The sequence below is a fragment of the Apium graveolens genome, chromosome 7, assembly GCF_009905375.1.
Source record: "Apium graveolens cultivar Ventura chromosome 7, ASM990537v1, whole genome shotgun sequence".
Taxonomy (NCBI): Eukaryota; Viridiplantae; Streptophyta; class Magnoliopsida; order Apiales; family Apiaceae; genus Apium; species Apium graveolens.
In genome coordinates, this window is record NC_133653.1 from 212,674,574 (window position 1) to 212,699,795 (window position 25,222).

At 35.0% G+C, this 25,222-nt stretch overlaps 1 protein-coding gene across 1 annotated transcript in view; it reads right to left on the reverse strand.

The window, feature by feature from the left end:
- Positions 1-3,651: 3,651 nt before the first annotated feature.
- Positions 3,652-25,222, reverse strand: part of LOC141674446 (uncharacterized) — a 95,059-nt gene continuing 73,488 nt past the window's right edge. The window contains exon 2 of the mRNA XM_074481155.1: positions 3,652-3,766. Coding sequence (XP_074337256.1) covers positions 3,652-3,766 — 115 coding nt within the window. The remainder of the gene's footprint in view (positions 3,767-25,222) is intronic.

Below are 25,222 nucleotides of genomic sequence, written 5' to 3' on the forward strand. Positions count from 1 at the left end.
GAAAAGGGATCTCCACTCCAACATCCTTCCTACTCATGTTATAAGTTATTTTGATCTTTAAACTCTTACTATGTCAAGATCTTGCTCTGATACCAATTTTTATTCCCAAACAATCTAACAATAGAATTACAGAAGGGGGGTTGAATGTAATTCTTGGTTTCTTTTGGAAATTAAGAAAACTCTTTACCAAAATATTTATGTGTTTGAATATGCAAGTACACGGAAAAGAAATATATATGTATTTAAGACACAAAGTAATTAAACACAAGGATTTAAAAACTTTCGGGTGGATTGATCTTTTCCACCAGAGATATAATGATAGAGAACTCTGTGATGCAAGAATGCACACAGCTGCTTACAAGTAAAGTTACAAAGAAAGAACAGAGAAATTCCTAACAAATGTAGCTTTTTCTATTTCTCAGTTCAATTCAAAATTATTAATCCACTTTCTACTCTTGGTTTATCACCAAGTTACATATGAAAAAGACAAACATATAAAACAAAATGTCTAAGTCTAGTCAAATGTTTCTTCTTCTCTTTATCCAGCATCTTTGTATTTTTTCAAGTAAGCATGGAAATGAAAATGCTTCTTTGTTCTCATAAACATAATTATAGGCTGCCAAATTCCTTTTGTATACAATCAACCCATGTGACTGTCAAGTCGCTTTCAACTCCTATTTGAATCTGATGTTCCTTGAGACTTCAGCATTATTCGTTAAGTCTGTTATGGATCATCCGTTGAAGTTGCCTTGTGTCATCCGCTGAGAGCTTTGGAGATTATCCATCGATAGTATTTCCATAGCAGTTGACACCATTTCATTTATGCAAAATTACAAGGCATCTAATATTTACAATTAGCTAACCTATTTTGCATATCATTTTAGTAGTCAACATGACTTAGAATATCCAACAACCTCTTATTCTCTAAGATATTTCATTATACAGGAATATGCTACAAAAACATATTTAAGCATAAGCTACTATTTTATCGGATGAATAAGTAAGATTATCCGTTGAAAGTTACAAATACACTCAATTAAATCTACTAAGGTGTTTTGGTGAAATATCATCAAGCCTACAATATATTCCTAACAGGGCTGTATGAGAACCAACTTCCTCAGAAACTTTCATACCATCAGCATTTAACTCCACATCTTTAAAAAATTGTAGAAAGGGGAGGTGGAGCTTCAGTGTTTATCTCCAAGACCTCAATACATGTGGAGTGTTGTGGTGACCTTGTAGTGCATAGATCTTCATGAATGGACTGTTGTGCTACTATATCTTCAGCAACAACAGGGAGAGTAGCAAGTGATGGAATATTAGAATGAGTGGACTACAGGAAAGTATCAGTACTTAGACCTATAGGGAGATGATCAGCACTTGGTACATTAGAGTTTAACCGAGGGTCTATAGACTGTTGTTCAGCGGTTGTGTCTTTTGTACTCTGTGTACCTGCAAAATATAACAAGTAACACTTAATCTCTATATTCTTGTAAAGTAGTCTCACTACTCCTCACACCACATAGCTCATAACTTTTAATAGTTAGAGTTCCTCACAAGGATTACCAAATCCTGACTCTCATCTACCTCTCCTTTTTCCAGGAAGAATCTTGCCTCTCTTAAATTTTGTTTTACTCTAAAACTTTTCACATAACTCACAGAAAAGGCTCAGTTAAATATGCAATCCTACAGAAATAAGAGGTGGCTAAAGAAAGGTAATTTGTGGTCATACAACTAGAGGAATTCATTAATTAAGGTCTAGATATAATCATACTAATAGGATTTATAAGATGCAAAATAAATGCTGATAAGACAAAATTAGTATTTAAACTAAATGCTGATAAAGTTGAATTAATATTTATACCTTGTGAGTCTGAAGATTCAGCTCTTGTGCAGACATTCAGTGGAGGGACTGATAAGATATCAGTATATGGTGGTGATGGATGAATTATGCCTTCAGTATCTAAGACCAAAATCACTACAGCAGGAGTGAAGCTTTCATTGTAACTTTGTACAATGGTTCTTGTGTGGCTAGATAATCCAGAGTTGCTGGATAACTTTGACACCCAGGTTCTTGTGTACTCCTCTCCATAATTAGATTATGATTAATAGGATCAACATCTTCAATGTCTGTTGCACTCCTTTGAAGTGCAGGTTCTTGTGACAGCCACTCCTATGCAAGCTCATCATGAAAAGCAGCTGTCTGACTGAATCTTTCAGGATCTATTTACTTACAGAAGTCCTTGATTTGAGATACTTCTGCATGAATCTTGGCAGTTACAACTTCATGCCATTCTTCAATTAGATATTGATTAAGAGGCTCAACATCTTCAATATCTGTTGCACTCCTTTGAAGTGCAGGTTCTTGTGGGACTAGATCAGGAGTTGTAGCTATAGTATCCCTTTGAGATACAGGTTCTTGTGTGCTTGATCCAGGGAAAAGACCTTTCACTTGTAGCCTCTTGAAAGTCTCTTGAACTTGCTCATGGGAAACCTTCCTTTCTCTCTTGCTTTACTCCATCATAGGAGAATCAAAAAAATTCACATGTGTATCAGGATTTGATTGATAATCAGGATTTGGTGTAAATTCCCCATGTGTCTCCTCAGCAATTTCCTTTTTGATTTTGAGAAAGTTTTGAGCATAATAAACTTTGGCCACCTTCCTCTTCTTTGGCCTTGGGCTTGTAACAGATGCATCAGAATTTCTGACACTTTCAACAGCATCAGTAGTTATGCCCTCCTTAGTTTGTTGTACAACTAGTCTTGGAGAAGAATCAGATGAAAGGTTTGGAAATTTAGAAGATAAGGTAGCATTTTCCTTATCTGAATGTGATTCTAATCCAGCAAGCACAAGTTTCCTCGTGACAGATTCTGAAGGTTTAGAAGGATGAGGAACTTGTGTTGCATCAGCTTTTGGCTTTGCTATATCAGGATTTGTAGCCCTCTTAGCCAATTGTTTCTTTCTTTTTATAACAAGTTTCTTTTGGGAGACACCTAAGGCGGCTTCTATTTGAGGTTGTGGTGGTGGTTGAGTTTATGTTTGGGTTTGTGTTTATGTTGTTATGCTTGGGTTAGCTACAGGGGGTTTCCAATAGTTATGGGCTACAACTAAGCACTCTTCCTGTTAGGTAAGCCATAAGTCACAGGGAACATTGCAATGAGCAAGTTTCTAGCAACCAAAGGCAATCTCAAAGGAGCTAAATCATCCTTCTTTTCATCTTGTGAAATATGATAAAAAAAGACCCTTTTTATTAGCTTAAATACTGCCACAACTTAATTAGAGGGAATAGGGGTATCAGGGAAACAAATATTGAAAATCAACTGACAGAATCTAACATAATACACTATATTCCTATCAGCAGTTACTCTATCACCTATAAAAGATAAAACTACTCTACTATAATCATAATTTGAACCATGAATTAGAGAGTACCCTATTTGTCGTGTCATGATGGGCAGAGCATTAAAATTAGAAGATTTGTTGTTGAAGGCCTTTGTGATGCAGTCAAAGAAGATATTCCATTCCTTCCTGAGCCCATTCCTCTTCAATTGACCAAGGTTCTTCAGATCCTTGTCATAGCCTATATCAGTAAAGAACCTCCTCATTTCAGTATCTCCCATGAATCTAGAGTAGGAGGTATAAGTAGGCAACTATAATGCATCCATAACAGTTTGAGGAGTAACTACCCTTTTCTTCCTATCAAACTCAAACACCAAACTTGGATTTCCATTTATACCTCCATCATCGTTGTTATTCCCAAACAATCTAAAAAAATACAAAAAGGAGGTTGAATGTAATTCTGACTTCTTTTTAATTTTAAGAACAGTTCTACTATAAATATATAATTGTGTTTGATTTAACAATGGTGCGGAATAAAAGTAGTAAAGAAATCAAATCAAAAAGTAATCAAATACAAGTATTTAAAAAACTTTCTGGTGGATTGAACTTTTCCACTAGAGATACATAATAAGTTGAGAACTCTGTGTAACAAAATTGTTCACAGCTGCTTACAAGTTGAAATACAAGAACTGAGATTTTTTACAGATTTTGCCTTATCTATTTCTCAGGTAATTGCTTACTTTCTTGGATAAAATTCAACTTGCTAACCTTGGTTTATATATCACTAAGTTACATAATAAAAAGACAAGATAATAAGAAAAACTGTATCTAGTCTAACTTCATGTTGCTACACTTCTCTTTTTAGCATTTTTGAATATTATCTGTTTAGCATAGAAATGGAAATGCTTCTTTGTTCTCTAAATCCTTCAAACAGGCTGCCACATTCCACTTGCATACAACCAACGCATATGACTGTCAAGTCACTATCAACTGCTCTTTTGAATTTGAACATCCGTTGGAACTTAGAATGATCATCCGTCGTCGAAACTCTGGTTGATCATCCATCGAGACTTATGTTAATCATTCGTTGAAGATTTGTGAGTCATCCATTGAGACTGTCTTTTTGGCAGTTAACTCTATTTCATTTATACAAGATTACAAGCCATCTAATATTTACAATTCACCATCCTATCTTGCATATCAATCTAGTAGTCAACATGACTTAAATATTCTACAACACCTAGCTCACTAAGCCATTTAAGTATGCAGAAATGTGCTACTAGTCTTATCGACATAAGGTACTCTTTCAACGGATGTTGAAATGATCATCCGTTGAAAGCTAAAAAATCACTTAATTAAAATCTACTTAGTGTTTTGTATGAGTTAATATCAAGTACACAACATATTCCTAACAATCTCCCCCAATTTATGTCTACTGGAATTGTAGCCATAAATTAAGAGGAACTTGATGATAACAAAACATTCTATTAATACAAAATGGAATAAAGTAGATAAAATTTATAAGTGCTGCAATTTATTGAAAATCTTCACAAAGAGAGATTTGTAGAGTGTTTTACAGATCATTTTCAAGGTGTTCCTCTAGACTGAGCAAATAAATCATTTCCTTGATTGCCTTGACTTCTTTCCCAACTTCACATTATTTTCCTCAATTTGATTTTGGGGTTTTCTGTAAACTCCAGATTCAAGGAGCTATTTCTTATCTCCTCAATCTTGTCTAGTACCATTTTCTTGGCAACTATGTTGAATCCAAAAATTTTCTTGATTGAGGAGAAAATGGTCACCGAAGATGAATAGCCTTCTATGAAGTGGCCAAGTCATCTCGTTACCACCCTTATACCTGAAGACTAATCTCTCTGGAAGGTGCTTGTAGGAATCAATAGATCTGACTTCTTCTAGCTCATCCAGATAGAGATTTAGTTCTGAAAATTCTTTGATATCACATATGAAGAGTTGATCTCCCTTGTAGACAGTAGGTTTGGGTTTGGCCACTTTCTTGGATTTAAGCTTGATAGGCTTGACTGTTTTGACTACTCTTTCTTTTGACTTCCTTTGTTTGGCAAAGATGGGAAGGTTTAGATCAGGAAGAGGCAAGCTGTCCCAATCTATAGGCTCATCCTTTGGAATAATAGGATCACCAAGAAATGTGATGTTAGAATCAACCTTGAACTCAGCCTCCTTCACAGTAGGTATGACTGATTGGCATGTGGTTATAGATTAGAATGGCATGTAATCTTCCTTGTTTTCATCAAAATCTATCTTCCTCTTTGCATGGATCTTGTATACAAAATTTCTCTTTACCTGCTTTGGATCTTCTTTCTTTCCTTCATCCAAATTTCTAGTTATCACAGCAGGCAATGTAACTTCTGTGGATGCAGGCTTTTTGGCTAGGTTCTTGGCTTCTAAAGCAGCTTGCTTTTGTTGTTTTTAAGCCTCGCATTTTCTTATTTCTTAGCTTCTGCAAACTGTGGATGTCCAGCCACCACACAGATTAGTTTACTATTCCTATAGATCTTAGCAGTTCTGTTCTTTGACACCGTATCTCTGGGATCTTTGGATAAGGCAATAGACCTTGCAAGTAGCATGTTTTCATCTAGCCTAGGGGTTTCATAAGATAGGTCCAGTGGATTTTTGTCTAAATTTTTTGGATAATTCCTTTTTGGTTGAAAAATCACACTGGCCTTTGGAGACTTGATTGATGAGGTTGACTCCTTTCCATGTTCCCTAGGCTCATTTCATTGACTGAAATCTATCTCAATTTACAGAAGTGAGAAAATACCTTGTCTTGCTTCTCAATTGGACCAAATTTCTTCTTGATGTTTTCATCAAGCTTCCTCCATTTTGCATCTAGCTCTTGCTCAACTGCTACAACATCAAGATTCTTAGATTTTTCATTTGATTCCAACTTAGCAGCTGTTATCTTGATCAGATCAATGTTGTACAAGGCTGGTGGCTTAGTGAAAGCAATTGCTGGAACAATCACATTGCTGACTTGTATATTTAGCACATTCTCCCCCTCACTTATTGACTCCCCTTGACTAACTGGAACAATTAAGTCTTTCTCCCCCTTTTTGTCAGCATTAAGTTGAGTGGAGGAAGAAGTTTGTGCAGCCACCAGTTTCTGAAGTAGCTGAGTTTGTTAAGCTTGATGTAGATGGATTGCAGTTATTGAAGCCTCCAGGGTTTTGAGCCCTGTGTCTAAGGAGTCCACCTTGCTGACTAGATCAGAATTTTTCCTAAGTTGTATATTGATGTCTAGCATGGTTGTGTTAGGGAACTTAGCATCCAATCTTTCACTGACATCCTTATTGACTTGATCAATTTCTGTCTTCAGCTCAGTGTCATCCAGATTTTGTTTGAGAGATTCAATTTGATGTAGTTGGAGAGAGTTCAAATGTGCTTGTAAAAGTCTCTTGGTGTTGGCATTGGTAGTAGTTTGAAGGGTTGTCTAAGTTTGCTGAATGAATTGAGAAAGAGTGGATTTAAAATGGTATTCATAACATGCTTTGGAAAACACCCAAGATGGCATACTTGATCTTGAGCTAGGGCCTTCTTCACCCCCTATATCCATGAATTCTCCTTCATCATCATCTTCATCCCCAAATAGATCCTCAGAACCACCAGTTTGATAATCAACTTCATCACCAGCTGTGGGTGGCATGGCTGTGATGGCATCTTTGGCCATTTGCATAGAAGCAGTAGTGGGCACCAAATTGAGCATTCTTTCAGCAGCCACATTGTCCTATTCAGTTAAAACTTGATAAGCTGAAACAGGGTGAGTAAATGTTTCAGCTTCATAAGAAACAGAATCTAAGATAGCTTGATATTCTTGCTGAAATAGTTGTTTCTTTTCAGTCTCATTGACATACATTAACTCACTTACAATGGGCTCTTCCCATTCTTCTGAACCTGCTTTTCTCTCATGATCTCTCTATTCTTGCATCAAGGGCTCCCCTTGGCTTCTCACCCTCACCTTCACCTACTGAGGTGGGACTCCACTCACTCGCATTTGCCAAGCTCGAAGAAATAGATTGCAGATTTTCACTCTTTTCCTCTCCTTTTGCGTGAGAGCAACTCAGCCTCTCACTCAATTCACTCCCTTCCCTCAGTCCTAAGAGTGATTGTATAATTACTAGATCATCTGCACTTGTAACAATTATTGAAGTTTGAAGTGGTGCAGTGATGTTCAACGGATGAGGAACATCCGTCAAAATAGTAGTTGAAAGTTTCAACGGATGACTGCTGTTAAGCACATCCGTCGAGATATACTCACTTGTCAATGGATGAACAATATCCGTTGAAATAGTGGAAATGAAAGAATTTGGAGAAGAAACTACTGTAGAATCTGTGGTGATTGATTTGAGATTTTGCACAGATGTTTCAGTAGACTCAGAAAGAAATGGCAAGTGAGCCAACAAATATCTAAAAGATGATGCTCACTTGCTTGGATTTTTTTGCTCCTCCATGAGAGTTAGAGATGGAGAATCAGGAATTGATGTATGAATCATATCAACATCCAGAGAATATGTTGGTGAGTTTGGTCTGATAAGTGCTTCTATTATTAAAGATTTTGGCTGTGACTCCACATTTATTGGAGCCATATCAACCTGACTTTGAGAAGGTGCATGTACTGAGTCTTTGATTGCGGTAGGCACACTGTGTGCACCCTGTGTATACCCAATGGTTTTGGATTTCTACTTTCTAGCATAACTTTAGGGTGAGCTTGTGTCCCTTACTCTTTTGGCATGTGCTCTTGGCTGAGAGCTTTGTTTAATAGTTACATCCTTTTGGGAGGATGCAACTAGCAATGAGCTAATATCCTTATTAATCGCTGCAGTTTTTTGGGAAAATATAGTGTGGCTAGGCTGGGATTCACTCACTTCTCCAACCTTATTCTTAGGGTTTCTTTGATGTTCACGCTGTCCCTCAGCATCCTCACTTCCCTTCACACTCCCCTCTTGGCTTTGTGTGGATTTTACAACTAGCTTCTGTTGAGAGAAACTAGAGGGGGCTTTCTTTGATTTGGGTCTGGAAACCTTTGGTTTTGTGGCTTGGGTAGGCATCTGTTTGGTCACATTCATATATGTCATTGCCATCGTTGATGGAAAAGAAGCAGGTGGTTGAGAAGTAGTAGTAGAGACAGAGACATTTACCTCACTTACCTGAGGCAATTCCAAGATTGACATGTAGACCAGGGGAACCTCACTGTGATGGTTTGCCCTGTTCAAGTCAGCAATAACCCTTATTTTTTGAACCCAACAATCAAACTTGTTGGTTGGGTTCTCAATAATAAGATCTTCAGAAACAAAGTTAGCCAATAACATAAAGAATCTAGCATAATATATGTTTTTAGATCTTTTCTTAATGTCTCCTAGCTTAAAACCTAATTCAAACCGAACATATTCACTTAAGTTATGATACTTGTCACTAAGCAGCATATATAACATGTTTACAAGTGAATAAGTTACTGCATCAAAATTAATAATTTTCCCAGAAAATACTATAATAAAAGAATCACAGAGAAAGCTCAACTCCTTTCTAAGGCCTTTTCTCCTGACTTCGCCTAGCTTGGTAGGGTCAAGAGCATACCCATAGAACTGAGCATGGAACTCACATCTGTGTTTGTCTGTGGTCTTAGTGTATTATTCTCAGGAATTTGAAAACAGGTACGAATAATATCACTGTTTATACAATAGACTGTACCTTTAAGAGAAAAGGTAATGGTTTTATCACTTGAGTTATAAACAGAAGTGGTCCATATCTCTTCAACCACTTCACAATAGATATAAGAGACTCTAGCATAGCATTCTTCAGTTTGTAACTTTGAATGAAATCCATCACTTTATGGTAATCATCAGAAGCAGCAATCTCCTTATTTACTAATGCAATGAAGTTGTTCTTTTCATACACAAACCCAGATTGAGACATGATCTTGACTACTGATGCCATTATTGAGAATGAGAATAGTTTCCAGAGAGATAAAGATTTTTCTTTGGAGAAGAAATAGTTAGGGAAATTGCTTGAGAAAGATAAAAGTAAAGAATAAAAATAAAATTAGCTTATATACTTTCTCAGAAGTAAACTGTCAAAAATTAAAAGTGAAATAAAGTAACCAATCAAATTAGCCCAAAATAGCCGTTTTAAGAATAAAGAAAACTGTCAAAATTCTAAGATTATCCGTTGAAATATACATGCAGGCTCTAAGTAAATTCGACGGAAAGATGCTCAAAATTAACGGCTAAGATTGAGTACAATTCGACGGATGATAACAAAATTACCCTGAGTAATAATTGATACTTCTACGGATAATAAAATTCGACGGATGTTCATTTTCAACGGATAATGAACATCCATCGAGATATAAATTCTGACTTAGCCAAAATTTACATTACTAACAAGAAATATCAAATATTATTCTGGCTGCAATTCAATTTGCTTAGTCATCAAAATAGATTATGAGTAATTAAGCATACCTAACTCACTTACCAACCTAGTGAAGGTGGATTCATCAAGTGTTTTGGTAAAGATGTCTGCAAGTTATTTCTCACTTGGAACGAAATGAAGTTCCACAGTACCATTCATAACATGCTCTCTAATGAAGTGGTACTTGATGTCAATGTGCTTGGTTCTTGAATGTTGTACTGGATTTTTAGTGATGGAAATAGCACTTGTGTTATTACAGAAAATAGGAATCTTATTCACCTGAAGACTATAGTCTAACAATTGATTTTTCATCCATAAAATCTATGCACAGCAACTACCAGCAACAATATATTCAGCTTCAGCGGAGGAAGTAGAAACTGAATTTTGGTTTTTAATGAACCAGGATACTAGCTTGTTTCCTAGAAATTGACAGGTTCCCGTACTTTTTTCTATCAATTTTACAACCTGTATAATCTGCATTTGAATAACCAGTTAGATCAAAACCAGAATCTCTGGGATACCAAATGCCAAGTTTTGGTGTTTCTTTTAGATATCTGAAAATTCTCTTTATAGCTATTAAATGAGATTTTCTAGGATCAGTCTGAAATCTAGCACAGAGACAAGTAGCAAAAATTATATTCGGCCTACTAGCTGTTAAATATAAAAGTGAGCCAACCATGCCTCTATAGCTTGAAATATCCATAGACTTTTCAGTTGTGTTTAATTCAAGTTTAATTGTAGTGGTCATGGGAGTTTTTGCAGATGTACAATCCATTAGATCAAACTTATTCAAAAGATCGTAAATATATTTGGTTTGACTAATGAATATTCCATCACTAACTTGCTTAACTTGTAAACCAAGAAAGTAAGTTAGTTCTCCCATCATGCTCATTTCATATTTACTTTGCATCAATTTGGCAAACCTTTTGCAAAGTTTTTCATCTGTAGAGCCAAATATAATATCATCTACATAAATTTGAATAAGTACACTAGAGCCATTAACATTTCTAAAGAATAAGGTTTTGTCAACAGTACCTCTAGTGAAGTGATTTTCTAAGTGAAACTTTGACAAAGTATCATACCAGGCTCTAGGTGCTTGCTTCAATCCATAAAGTGCTTTCAAAAGATAGTATACATATTCTGGAAAATTTTGGTCTTCAAAACCAGGAGGCTGACTGACATAGACTTCTTCCTCCAAATCTCCATTTAGAAAGGAACTTTTAACCATTTGATAGACTTTGAAATTGGCATGGGCTGCATAGGCTAAGAAGATTCTGATGGCTTCAAGTCTTGCAACAAGAGCAAAGGTTTCTTCAAAATCAATTCCTTCTTGTTGACAATAGCTCTTAGCAACCAATCTATCTTTGTTCCTGACTACTATGCCATTTTCATCCATCTTGTTTCTAAATACCCACTTAGTGTCAATAGGATTCTTTCCTTTAGGCTTGGGTACTAGCTTTCATACTTTATTCCTTTCAAATTGGTTTAGCTCCTCCTGTATAGCTAAAACCCAATCAGGATCCAACAGAGCTTCTTCTACCTTTTTAGGCTCTTTCTGATATAGAAAGCTCCTATATAGATATTCTTCTTGAGTTGCTTTTCTTGTTTGCACTCTTGAAGATGCATCACCAATTATCAGTTCAAATGGGTGATCTCTAGTTCATTTTCTCTGTTGTGGCAGATTAGCTCTAGATGAAGAGGCCTCATTGTTGTCTTGATGTGTGAACGAGTTTTGATTAGAAGAAACTCCCCCTTGAGTTTATGGATCTTTTACTTGTAGTTGGGGTCCTTTCTGATTGTGATCTGTATTGACCCTCAATTTCTATTGATGATTCAACGGATGTTTAGTTTTTCCTTTCGACAGATGATACAGATTGTCTTCCAACGGATGATGCACTTGGTCTTTCGATGGATGTTGAATTATGTGCTTCATTAGTTGTAGATTTTTATGCATTTTCCTTAGAATTTGGTTCTTGATCACTTTTATCATCACTGTCTTCACAAACCATCTTAACATTGTCAAATTTGAGGCTTTCATGGAAATCTCCATCTTGCAGTCCTTCAATCTTTTTATCATCAAACACAATATGTACAGATTTCATAACAATATTGGTTCTGAGATTGTAGACTCTATATGCTTTTCGAACAGCATATCCAACAAAGATTCCTTCATCTGCTTTGGCATCAAACTTCCCATGTTGATCAGTTTGATTCCTTAAGATATAGTATTTACAGCCAAAGACATGAAAAAAGTTTAGTGTTGGCTTCCTATTCTTGAATAATTGGTAGGGAGTCATGCATTTTGCTTGATTAACCAAAGAAATATTTTGAGTGTAGCATGCAGTATTTACAGCTTCAGCCCAAAAATATGTTGGTAACTTTGATTCTTCTAGCATAGTCCTTGCAACTTCAATAAGAGATATATTTTTCCTTTCCACCACACCATTTTGTTATGGGGTTCTTGCTGCTGAGAATCCATGCATGATCCCATTCTCTTCACAAAATGATCTCATCACAGAATTCTTAAACTATCATGATTCTTCTTACTTTGAAATCAGGATGATTGTTAACTTGTCTTATGTGATTGATGATGATTTTACTAGTTTCATCTTTTGACTTGAGAAAATATGGAACTTTGAGAAATCATCCATAATTACTAGACAATTCCTTTTCTTTGAGATTGACAATATGTTTACTGGTCCAAATAAATCCATGTGCAGTAACTCTAGGGGTTCTTCAATTGTTGAATCAAGCTTCTTTCTGAATGATGCCTTGATTTGCTTTCCTTTCTGGCATGCATCACACAGTCCATCCTTTGAGAATTCCACTTGAGGATTACCTCTTACCAAATCTTTCCTAACTAGTTGATTCATAGTCTTGAAGTTAAGGTGGGACAGCTTCTTATGCCATATCCAACTTTCATCTAGACTTACCTTTCTAAATATGCAAGTGACAGATTCTGCATTTGATGAGTTGAAATCAACTAGGTACACATTTCTTTTCTCACTCCAGTGAGAACCACTTTGTTGCTTCTCTTGTTGGTCACAACACAGGCTTTAAAATTAAATGTTACTGAGTTGCCCTTGTCACAAAACTGGCTGATACTCAACAAATTTTGCTTGAGTCCATCCACTAGCGCAACTTCTTCAATGATGACATTATCCTTTGAAATCAAGCCATATCCCACAGTATAACCCTTGCTGTCATCTCCAAAAGTGATACTTGGGCCAGCTCTTTCCTTGAACTCAGTGAGCAGGGTAGAATCTCCAGTCATGTGCCTTGAGCACCCACTATTAAAATACCAAAGATTCTTTATGTTTCCCTGTACACAGCAAAATCAAATCAAGTTGATTTCGGTACCCAAGTTTCCTTGGGTCCTGTTTTGTTAGCCTTTTACTTAGGTTTCTTAGGTTTGTCCTCATTTGACTTAGGTACTTGAAGTTCATCCTTAGTCAACTGAGTAGAACTCTTAAAACCATTCATCATTGCAGAATTATCATGCACATGCTGATCAACATGGAAAGGTATATTTTGTGCAAACATGTTATTCAAGTAAGGCATGCTAAATGGCATTTGTGGCATACTAAATGCAGTATAGTAAGGATTTTGTGCAAATGGCATATTAGCAAACTGTGCATTTAAATTATGTGCAGGCATAATATTCACAGGCATTATAGGAATGCTGGGAAATGAAGGAGGTGCAAACATGGAAGTAGGCATGGCAAGTTTGCAATTAACAGACAAATGATTAACACTACCACACTTAACACATACTTTTCTTGGTGCATATTTATCAGGTGTGTAGTTGTTATGTTAGTTATTTCCCACTTTCCCATTTCTACTATTTTTCCTTTTAGACTCTGCTTTCACTTCAATTTTCTCCAATCTGCCATTTAATTGCTCGATAGACAGATGCCCTACATTGATTCTCTTGTTTTGTTTCACTTTACTAGTTTCTCCTGAAATAAAGTTTTTAGAAACTGATCCATATTTTTTATTTAATTTAGCTAGCTTAGCTTTGCTAACTGGTTTACTTGCACTCAACGGATGTGGCTCATTGTCTTTCGACGAATAATCTTTTTGATTATTCGACGGATAATTTTCATCATCCATCGAATCCACATCCGTTGAAAGTCCTTCAACCAGATTGGAATCAAGCTTCTCCTTGTTCTTTTTCCAGGCTGCATCATAGAAAGACTCTATACCTTGAACTTTAGTAATTTGAGCATGAACATCTCTAGACGATTTCCATGCCTTAATTACTTCATGTTCTCGTTCAAGCTGCTTTCTTAAAATCTCCTCTTTTTTTAAGGATTCAATTAGTTCATCTTTAGCAATCCTGCATTCTATCTTTAATTTCTCAAACTCAACAAACTGAGTCTCTAGCACATGATTTCTTTCACTCAAAAACAAATTGTTCTCTTTAAGTTTGGTGTTTTCTTTAGTGAGAGATTTGAATGTAACACGCAGATGGTATAATTCAGTAGACATGTCATTTATAGCATCATTACACTCAGCTTTAGATAAATGTGCTAGGTTAGTGGTGATTACCTGATTGCTGGATAAGCTAACTTCTGTTTCATCTGATTTGGCCACAAGTGCTAGATTGACATAGCTTGTATCTTCATCCTCTTCTAATCCATCTATAGCCCGGTAATTTTCTTGTGTGATAAAAGCCCTTTCCTTTTGTTTGAGCAACTCAAAATATTTCTGTTTATAATCAACATGCTCAAACTTCTTTTTACCAGAATCAGACTTTCTGCATTCATTTGCAAAATGACCTGCCAAGCCATACTTGAAATATTTGAACATGGACTTATCAACCATATTTATGTTTGACTTAGCTGCTCCAAAATTCTTCTTGAATTTGAGCTTGGCAAATCTTCTGGATAAAAAAGCAAGATGCTCATATATGTCATCCATGTCATCTTGACTAAGATTTTCCTCATATTCAGCTACTAGTCCTTTTCCCTTGCCTTCACAAACTCTATGGTTTGATACAAATTCAACAACTTCAACCTTTTGTCTCTTTCTCCTTTTCTTGTTCAGCAACCAATGCAATGGAACCTCCCTTCTTTCTTCCTTTCTCCAACTTCTCATCTTGCTCAATTTCAAGCTCATAAGTCTTTAGAATTTCATACAGTCTATCCAAGGTGAATTCCTTGTAATCTTGAGAATTTATCAATCAGACTATCATAGGCTTCTATTCCTTTGGCAGAGATCTAATTAATTTGAGGTTTGAATCTTTTGTTTGATAGATTCTTCCATGCAGTTTTAGAGCATTCAATAATTTTTGAAATCTACTGAAAATGTCAGTGAGTGACTAACTTTCTTTACTATGGAAATGCGCATATTGCTGAATCAAGAGTTGTATTTTATTTTCCCTTACCTGCTCAGTTCTATCACATATAACTTGAATTGTGTCCCAGACATCCTTAGCAGTCTTGAAGTTTATGTTGTTGTCAAACATGTCAACATCAACACCATTAAACAAAATGTTCATGGCCTTTTTATCCTTATGAACTTGTTCAATATCAGGATCAAACCATTGTGCTCTAGGCTTTGGGACAAATGGTTCATTTCCTGTAGCAGCTTTAATAGGGACATGTGGACCTTTCTCAATGCAGTCCACATATGCTTCATCTGAATATAGGATATGCAGGTGCATCTTCACCTTCCAATGGTGATAGTTGTCCTTGTCCAGAAATGGAATCTTTACTCCAACATCTTTTCTACTCATCTTGTTAGTTGCTGTGATCTTTAAACTCTTAGTTCTTCAAGAGCTTGCTCTGATACTAATTGTTATTCTCAAACAATCTAAATTAGAATTACAAAAGGGGGGGTTGAATGTAATTCTGGCTTCTTTTTAATTTTAAGAACAGTTCTACTATAAATATATAACTTTGTTTAATTTAGCAATGGTGCGGAATGAAAGTAGTAAAGAAATCAAATCACAAAGTAATCAAATACAAGTATTTAAAAAACATTATGTGTAACAAAAATTTTCACAACTGCTTACAAGTTCAAATACAAGAACTGCAAAATTCTTTATAGATTTTGCCTCATCTTTTTTTCAGGTAATTGCTTACTTTCATGGATACAATTCAACTTGCTACCCTTAGTTTATATATCACCAAGTTACTTGATAAAAAGACAAGATAATAAGACAAACTGAATATGGTCTAACTTCATGCTGCTACACATCTCTTTCCAACATCTTTGAATATCATCTGTTTAGCATGAAAATGGAAATGCTTCTTTATTCTCTAAATCCTTCAAACAGGCTGCCACATTCCATTTGCATACAACCAACGCATATGACTGTCAAGTCACTATCAACTGCTCTTTTGAATTTAAACATCCGTTAGAACTTAGATTGATTATCGGTCGTCGAAACTCTGGTTGATCATCCTTCAAGACTTATGTTGATCATTCGTTGAAGCTTTGTGAATCATCCGTTGAGACTGTCTTTTTGGCAGTTAACTCTACTTCATTTATACAAGATTACAAGCCATCTAATATTTACAATTCACCATCCTATCTTGCATATCAATCTAGTAGTCAACATGACTTAAACATTTTACAACACCTAGCTCACTAAGCCATTTAAGTATGTAGAAATGTGCTACTAGTCTTATTGTACATAAGCTACTCTTTCAACGGATGTTGAAATGATTATCCGTTGAAAGCTACAAAATCACTTAATTAAAATCTACTTAGTGTTTTGTTTGAGTTAACATCAAGTACACAATATATTCCTAACAATCATGGACTCCAGTTTTCCAGATAGAGAGTACCTGGTCACCTGAGATAGTGGGTGGAGCTGTAAGAGCAAACTCAATCTCACTAGATCTAAGAAAGTCCTGAAAAATATGAAAATTGATATTCACACTGTTGTTATCCAAAATATCATAATAGTTGTTAGTGACAAACTTTGCACCACCATAGTTAAAAGGTTAGGAAGCAACTGGTGAAGTCATTTTGAATTTGCAAGAAAAAAAATCAAACATAAATTAGGGTTTCAGAGTTTACGGGTGAGAGAGAAGGCAAGAGAGAGAGTAAAGTAGCTGAGAAGAAGATGATAGGGATGAGTAAAGTGTTAATTTGAAATCAAAAATTGATTTTTTACAACACATCACTCCACTAACTCAGTAACGTTTCATTTTAGTGGGACACGTGGCAGTATATAATTGACTGTAAAAGTAATCATGTAAATATGTAGTAATGGTAGTTACTATGCGTATAGTTCCCTAGAATAATATTGTGCATATACTCAAAGTTTTTTACATATCATCACGCCATCAATAAACAACTGTAATCATGCAAAAATTACCCACTTGAAAATAACTTTACACCTGTAATTAAAATACTGATTAAAATAATATTTGAATAAATTCAAAAATTATCATCTAAATATAATGGTTAATCGGAGTTTGACCAATATCAGTATTAAAGTAACAACTATCAGGATTTATCTGTCAATTAGAGTTTGACTAACATCAGACTTTAATAACTACTGTAAGGATTTATCAATCAACACAAGTTTGAGCAATATACAGATAATCAGAGTTTAACATGCATCTTTTGGCTGTGAGTAATAAAAGCTAATTACATGCTTTCATGGCATCAGAGTTTAACACTATAATCATTATTTAATAATTACTAATACATAGTAAGAAGACACCACGCTCTAATTGTCAGTATTTATTCCTAATTATCAGAGTTTGAGAAATGTCCTGATATCATTCCCAATTTATTCACCAATCTTGTAAAGGTTGCTTCACAGAGAGGCTTGGTGAATAAATCTGCTAATTGATAATTTGTTGGAATAAAGACCAATTCCACTCTACCTTCTTCCACATGTTCCCTTATGAAATGGTACCTAATACTGATGTGTTTAGTCATAGAATGTTGTACTGGATTTCCTGTCATTGCAATAACACTTTGATTATCACAATATATAGGAATAACAGAATACTCTAACCCATAATCCAGTAACTGATTCTTCATCCATAGAATTTGAGCACAATAGCTTCCTGCAGCAATATATTTAGCTTCTGTAGTTGATGTGGAAATTGACTTCTATTTCTTTATAAACCAAGAACTCAACCTGCCACCAAGAAATTGGCAGCTTCCAGAAGTGCTTTTCTTGTCTAGTTTGCATCCTGTAAAATCAGCATCTGAATATCCAATTAGTTTAAAGTCTGAATCTCTAGGATACCATAATCTAAGATTCATGGTGCCTTTGAGATATTTAAAAATTCTTTTCATAACTAATAGATGTGGTTCCCTTGGATCAGCTTGGAACCTTGTATAGAGACAGGTAACATACATGATATCAGGTCTACTAGCAGTCAAATATAAGAGTTAGCCAATCATACCTCTATAGTTAGTTATATCTACTGATGAACCAGTATCTAAATCTAACTTGGTTGCAGTGGCCATGGGAGTTATTGCAGTTGAACTATCTTGCATTCCAAATCTTTTGAGAAAAATCCTGGTGTATTTGGATTGATTTATGAAGATCCCTTCATCGGTCTATTTTACTTGTAAACCCAGAAAATAACTCAATTCTCCCATCATACTCATTTGATATCTTGACTGCATTATCTTTGCAAACCTCTAACATAGTTTATCATTAGTAGATCCAAAAATGATATCATCAACATATATCTGTACTAATAACAAGTCCTTACCATGGTATTTCTAAAACAAAGTTTTGTCAATTGTACCTCTTGTGAAACCGCATTCTAATAGAAATAGAGCAAGTGTTTCATACCAGACCCTTGGAGCTTGTTTTAGTCCATATAGTGCTTTATCCAGTTTATAGATATGATCAGGATATTTTGGATCATTGAACCTTGAAGGCTGTTCAACATAAACTTTCTCTTCAAGTTCATCATTTACAAATGCACTCTTCACATCCATTTGGAACACTTTAAACTTCTTGTGAGCAGCACAGGGTAGAAAAATTCTGATGGCCTCAAGCCTTGCAACTAGAGCAAAAGTATCATCATAATTAATGCCTTCTTGCTGTGAATAGCCCTTTGCAACCAGTCTTGCTCTATTTCTTGTAATGATGCCCTCACTATCAGTTTCGTTTCTGAACACTCACTTTGCACCAATAACTAATTTGTTCTTTGGTTTTGGCACAAGAGTCCAGACTTTGTTCCTTTCAAATTCATTAAGCTCCTCTTGCATTGATGTAACCCAGTCAACATCTTGAAGAGCTTCTTCTACTTTCTTTGGTTCAACTTGAGATATAAAAGAATGGTAGCGACATTCATTTTGAGTGGCTCTTCTGGTTCTTACCCCAATATCAGGATTTCCAATGATTAAGTCAGGTGTGTCTGACTTAGACCATTTTCTTGCAGATGGAAGTTGACTCCTTGAATTAGAACCTCCCCCTTGATCCATGAACTCTCTAGTATCTCTTTGACTTGTACCACTATCACTTTCTGATGCTCCCCCTGAATTAGTATTTCCAGTGCTATCAGTATTTGACCCATCGGCAATTAAGGAATCAGAGTCTGATAAATTATTTATTGATGTTCCTTGAGTTGAATTACTTGTAGTAGACTATTGATGTAAATCATGTTGCTCCCCCTCAACATGTGCTTTAGTATTTGCAGAATTTCCACTGTCATGTGGATCATCAGAGTTTAGAGTGATATCAGGATTTGTCAGTATATCAGGATTTAACTGTTCCACATATGGTACTTCATTTTCAAATCTCAACTCATCATGGTTATTTTCATCTTCTAGACCTGTGATTTTCTTGTCATTAAAAGATACATGTATGGATTACATGACTGTCTTTGTTCTCATATTATAAACTCTAAAGGCTTTTATTGACAATGGATATCCCACAAAAATGCCTTCATCAGCTTTTAGATCAAATTTGGTAGTTGTTTTGGATGAGTTTTGAGAACCGAACACTTCTAGCTAAAAACGTGAAAGTACTTCAAATTTGGCTTCTTTCCCTTCACCATCTCAAATGGTGTTTTACCATGCTTGTTAATCAATGTTGCATTTTATATAAAGCAAGCAGTTTGCACAGCCTCAGCTTAGAAGTAGGTAGGAAATCTTGCTTCCTCTAGCATGGTTTTTGTAGCTTCTATGAGAGTTCTATTCTTTCTTTCAACAACTCTATTTTGTTATGGAGTTCCAGGAGCAGAAAAGTTTTATTTTATCGCCATGTATTTGCAGAACTCTTCCATAGAACTGTTCTTGAATTCAGTTTCATTATCACTTATGTTGATCTTCACTTTGTATGTTGATCCTTTTTCTAGATCTCTCACATGATCAAGAAGAATGGATGGAGATTCATCATTGGTGTGCATAAAGTACACCCATGTGTATCTTGTATATTCATCAACAATTATAAGTGCATACCTCCTCTTGGAAATAGACATAACATTGACTGGACCAAAGAGATCAATATGAAGTAGATGATATGGTTCAAGAATAGAGGATTCAGTTTTACTCTTAAAAGATGTTTTCCTTTGTTTGGCTTTCTGGCATGAGCCACATAAGCCATCAGGAGTATATACTGCATTTGACAATCCGCTTACAAGATCTTTCCTCACAAGTTCATTGATGTTGTTGAAATTAAGATGAGAAATTATTTTATGCCAATTTCAGTTGTCTTCCACAGATGCTCTACTAATTAGACAAACTTCTGATCCATCAGTATTTGTGGAGAGACTGGCTTCATATAAGTTACCATATCTTACACCTGTCATTGCAATTTTGCCATTAGACTTACTGACAATTTCATAATGTTCTTCATAAAAGTTCACATGGTAACCTCTGTCACAAATCTGACTCACACAGATCAAATTATGCTTGATTCCTGCAACCAGAGCTACATTTTCAATGTTGACATTCCCAATTTTGATTTTTTCATATCCCAAGATTTTCCCTAAGTTTCCATCTCCATAATAAACATTTGGGCCAGCCTTCTCCTTAAATATGATAGATGGGATTTATAACCAGTCATATGGCCTGAGCATCCACCGTCCAAAACTAGAGAATTTCTCCTGTTATCCTGCAATCAGTAATTAAAATCAGTTAGTGTTTTTAAGGACCCACACTTGCTTGGATCATTTGGTCTTTTTAAGTTTGTTAACATATGCAGTAGAAGACTTCATATCAGAGTTTATGTTAACATTCTTACTATCAGTATTTACGCATGCAAAAATAGATTTTGCTTTATTTAAAGAGTGTTTCAGTTCATAGTAATCATAATATAAAATGTGATACTCTTTACATGTATAAATAGAGTGCCACGCACTATCACAATGAAAATAAGGATTCTGTGGTTTATATCTAACTGTTTTATTCCTAAACTCTGATTTGGGAGGAACAATATTTATCTTCTTATTCTTCCTACAAGAATTAACAAGATGATTAGTACTACCACAGTTCAAGCATGTCTTTGTAGGAGCATTGGGAATAGTTTTATAAGTACCATTTTCATTAACACCTACTTTACCATTCCTATTTTTCCTAGGCTTTTTCTCTTTGTCTTTCATCTGTAATTCCTTCATCTTTTGCTTAAGCTGTTTATGAGACATTAAACCAATGTTTACTGATCTTGTGTGAACCTGTTCACTCTTATTAGTATTTAAGTTTAATTTAGGTGCTAAGGTTGAATCTACCTCATGAATTAACTTAACAGCATCAGCACTTGAATTAAACTTAATAGGCTTCATCTGAACCTTGTTCAGTATAACCTTAGTACCAACATTTACTGGTTTAGTTCTATCAGTTTCTTTTCCATTTTTCTTATCAGAATTAGATCTACTAGCATATCCTAATCCTGATCCCCAACAGCCATTTTCTAAAATTTCCTGAGTTGTTTTACTTGAGTTAGTCCAAGCCTCTCTTTCTTTAGCTAACTCCTTTTCTAGATAAGAATACTTTTCCAATAGTTTTTCTTTAACATAATCAACATTATCTCTTTCATTTTGAATTTCTAGCATGGAAAACAACTCAATTTCTAGGTGATCATTCCTTTTAATAACTTAGAGTTTTCACTCTTGATTCTATTATTCTCTAAAGTTTGATCCCTATAACTAACATGCAGAGATTTAAGAAACAATCTTAATTCAGAGATATCATCAATATCAAAAGAAAGGATGGTTTGAGGTACCTTTAATTCAGTAGTGTCATCCTCAGTTTCAGCATTTTCCATGAGGGCATAGTTAACACGATCATCTGAATCTGATGAATCATCCCAATTTTTCTTCTTTGTGATCAAGGCTTGTTTTTTCTCAGCCTTTGGTTTTCTGTAATCAGCTGCAAAGTGTCATATTCCATCATAGTTATAGCACATTTCCTTTGACTTGTCATATTTTCCAGACTTTGATTCCTTCCAATCAGTATTTCTTTTGTCATTCCTCTTATTAGAGTTTGAGGAATGGGAACCCTTTATGGAAAATCTTTTCCCTTTCTTGAAGTTCTTTTAGACCATCTTCTTGAAGCTTTTAACCAATAGAGCGGCCATTTGTTCCCTGTCTTCATTGTTATCATGATCACTATCAGTATATGATTCACTATCAGTGTTTAAATCATCATCAGAGTTTGATGACTCATTATTTGACTTTACAATCATAGCTTTTCCTTTGGAGTGACCTTTTCTCCTAGCTTTCTCCTTTGGCTTCTCTTGAACTCTAAGTGCAACTAGTCTTGACTTTAATCCTTTTCTCTTGCTTTTTTACTCCATCTCTAGTTCATAAGTCTTCAACATGCCATAGATCTCATCTAGAGATATATCCTCAAGTTCATAATTATCCCTTATTGATGTGACCTTAAAGTTCCACTTTTCAGGGAGTGCAAGTAGAAACTTCAACTTTGAGTCCTCTAAGTCATATTTGCGGCGCCCTCCAAACCCAGGTCAGAAGTTTGGGGTCCACACACACATACACATACCTTATTTATAACATGCTTATAACAATAATAAAGATAACAATAATATGCAGTGACCCTATTTACCAACTACCACGGATCACAACAGGCTAAAGTATGCACACAAGCCACACATCTACTTATATTACATACCGTTCAAATCCCTATCATTCAAACTCAAACTGAGTATTAAACTTTATTACAAACTTTTACAGACTTAAATTATTCCAAAAGAAGCCTACTAGCTCAGCTTTCTCAACCTGAACCCCTAGCTCTCGCGCTGGACTGGGAATCCTTGTTACCAACTGGTTCCTTTTTAACTAGAAAGAATATAAACAACATCGCACAAATGAGCTAACTAGCTCAGCAAGTCACAATGACAAAACTGAGAATAATGATCATCAATAGAACATGATTATGATATCAAGTGAACAATGGATTATGATTTAGAATTGGATATTATACTTTTAATTTAAAAACCAAGGTTAGGCTGCTGATCAGTCACGCACTAACCCCGAGCAAGGCACACAGCATTACTGTAACTACTGGATCCAAGGCACACATTGGCCTAACTTGACCATTATATGGTCTGACCACGAATCTGGTCCACAATTTTATAAAAACAATCAAATTCTAACATAATAACTGAATAAGCAATAATAAACAATAACCAAAATCATTAACAATAATGAGTGTTTAACAATGAAAGGGTTTCAATCCTTGTAAGGATCAATAAGGTAATTTCAAAGCTTGGATGCTGGGTAATGAAAGAATTGGATAATAAAGGAATCAATATTTCAGGGTTTCAAGGATTTGGTCTTTCAAAGCATAAGATATCATGGATTGAGTATATAAGTAATTCAGTTCAGCGTTTGGTATTTAGTTTGTATATATTTGTGGAGTAGTATCATAGATTCGTGGTTCGTGTTTGGGTATACAACAATCAATGGTCTAGAAAGAATCAGGTTACGGCTCAAGATCAATAACTGGAATCAGGGTTTAGGTTTCTGTGCTTCAAAGCACTTGCAATATCACAGGATTATCAAGTACCACAATATCTCGAGAAAGTTCAGAATACTTTCCTGGTACTAGCTTACTATTCTGCTCTCGCTTCCAATCACAATTGTCTTATTCCTCAACTACCTATTTTCCTTTCTTACACCTTGCCTCTTCTGCTCACATATCATAAACATCTATCAATAATCGACTCATAGAGTTCTATTCAACACATACTTCTATCTACCCTTCGTTTTACCCAAATCCGATTAATGGATTGAAAGTTATGTAATAATCAAGTAAACACCGAATATATAGACTGATAGTTAATCAACAAGTCACATATAGCACATAATACATCACGTACTCAATGATATATTATTTATAAAGAAGTCTCGGGTCATAAATAGGCTTTCGAGTATTTAAAATGATTTTTAAAACATTTTTCGGAATTAAAACGGGTCGTTGGATCAATTTCGGGTTAATAAACAGGGTTCGATTGGCCAATTCTGGCTCCGAAACAATTTTATACTAATTATCGAGCCTTGAAAATAATTTAGAATAATATTTTAAAGCTCGAAATTATTTTTCGGAATTTTTAAATCATTTTTAAGTAATTATATCTAATTAAATAATTAATTAAAATCAATTAATAATTAATTAAATCAATTAATCAATTAATTTCCAAATTAATTGACCAATTAATCGATTAAAAATTACCTGAAATTAATTAACTAATTAATTCAGATTTATTTCTGAATTAAAAATAATTTTCGGGATTAAAATACTAATTTTTTAGAATTTTCAGAAATTAAAAACGAATTTTTATAATAAAAATAAATAGGAAATATGATTTTTAAAAAATTTTTAAAACAGGAATCCAATTTTTGCAAAGTCTGGAAACCTGGGGGACCAAACTTCATCGTTTTCAAAAGTACAGGGACCAAACTGCAATTTTGCAGTTCCAGTCGCCGGAAAAGTCGGGGGTGGCCGGAGAATTCACCTCCGGCATCCTCCCACCACCATCACCTCAAGAATTAAACTACACAACACCAGGAATCTATATCTGCAATCAAAATTCATCAATTACCCCAGACTTGGTCGGAATTTGATCAAGAAACTCGTCGGTTTCCGGCGGGTTCGACGTAAACTTCAAAACACAACTCCCTTCTCTACAGACCTCGTTGATTCATGAAACTTGTACGACTAGATTGCAAATTTCACAGAGAATACAATACATTATACCACAACATCAATCTATTTCAGAATAAGAAACCCCCAAATTTTAATTCAGAACATTCATACGGATTATAAACCCTAATTTTAAAATTCGAAAATCAAACTCAAATTTGAACATGTTATTGAACTCCAAATCAGACGTATAATATATCAAAATCATAAGGAAAACAAGCTCTACAATATGCAGTCATCAAATCATACAAACAATCATCCGAACAAAAATTCATATTTTTGATAAATTTAATTCGAAAATAAATAAATTTCCAAAAAATAAACCTTTGATTCTGCAGTGAA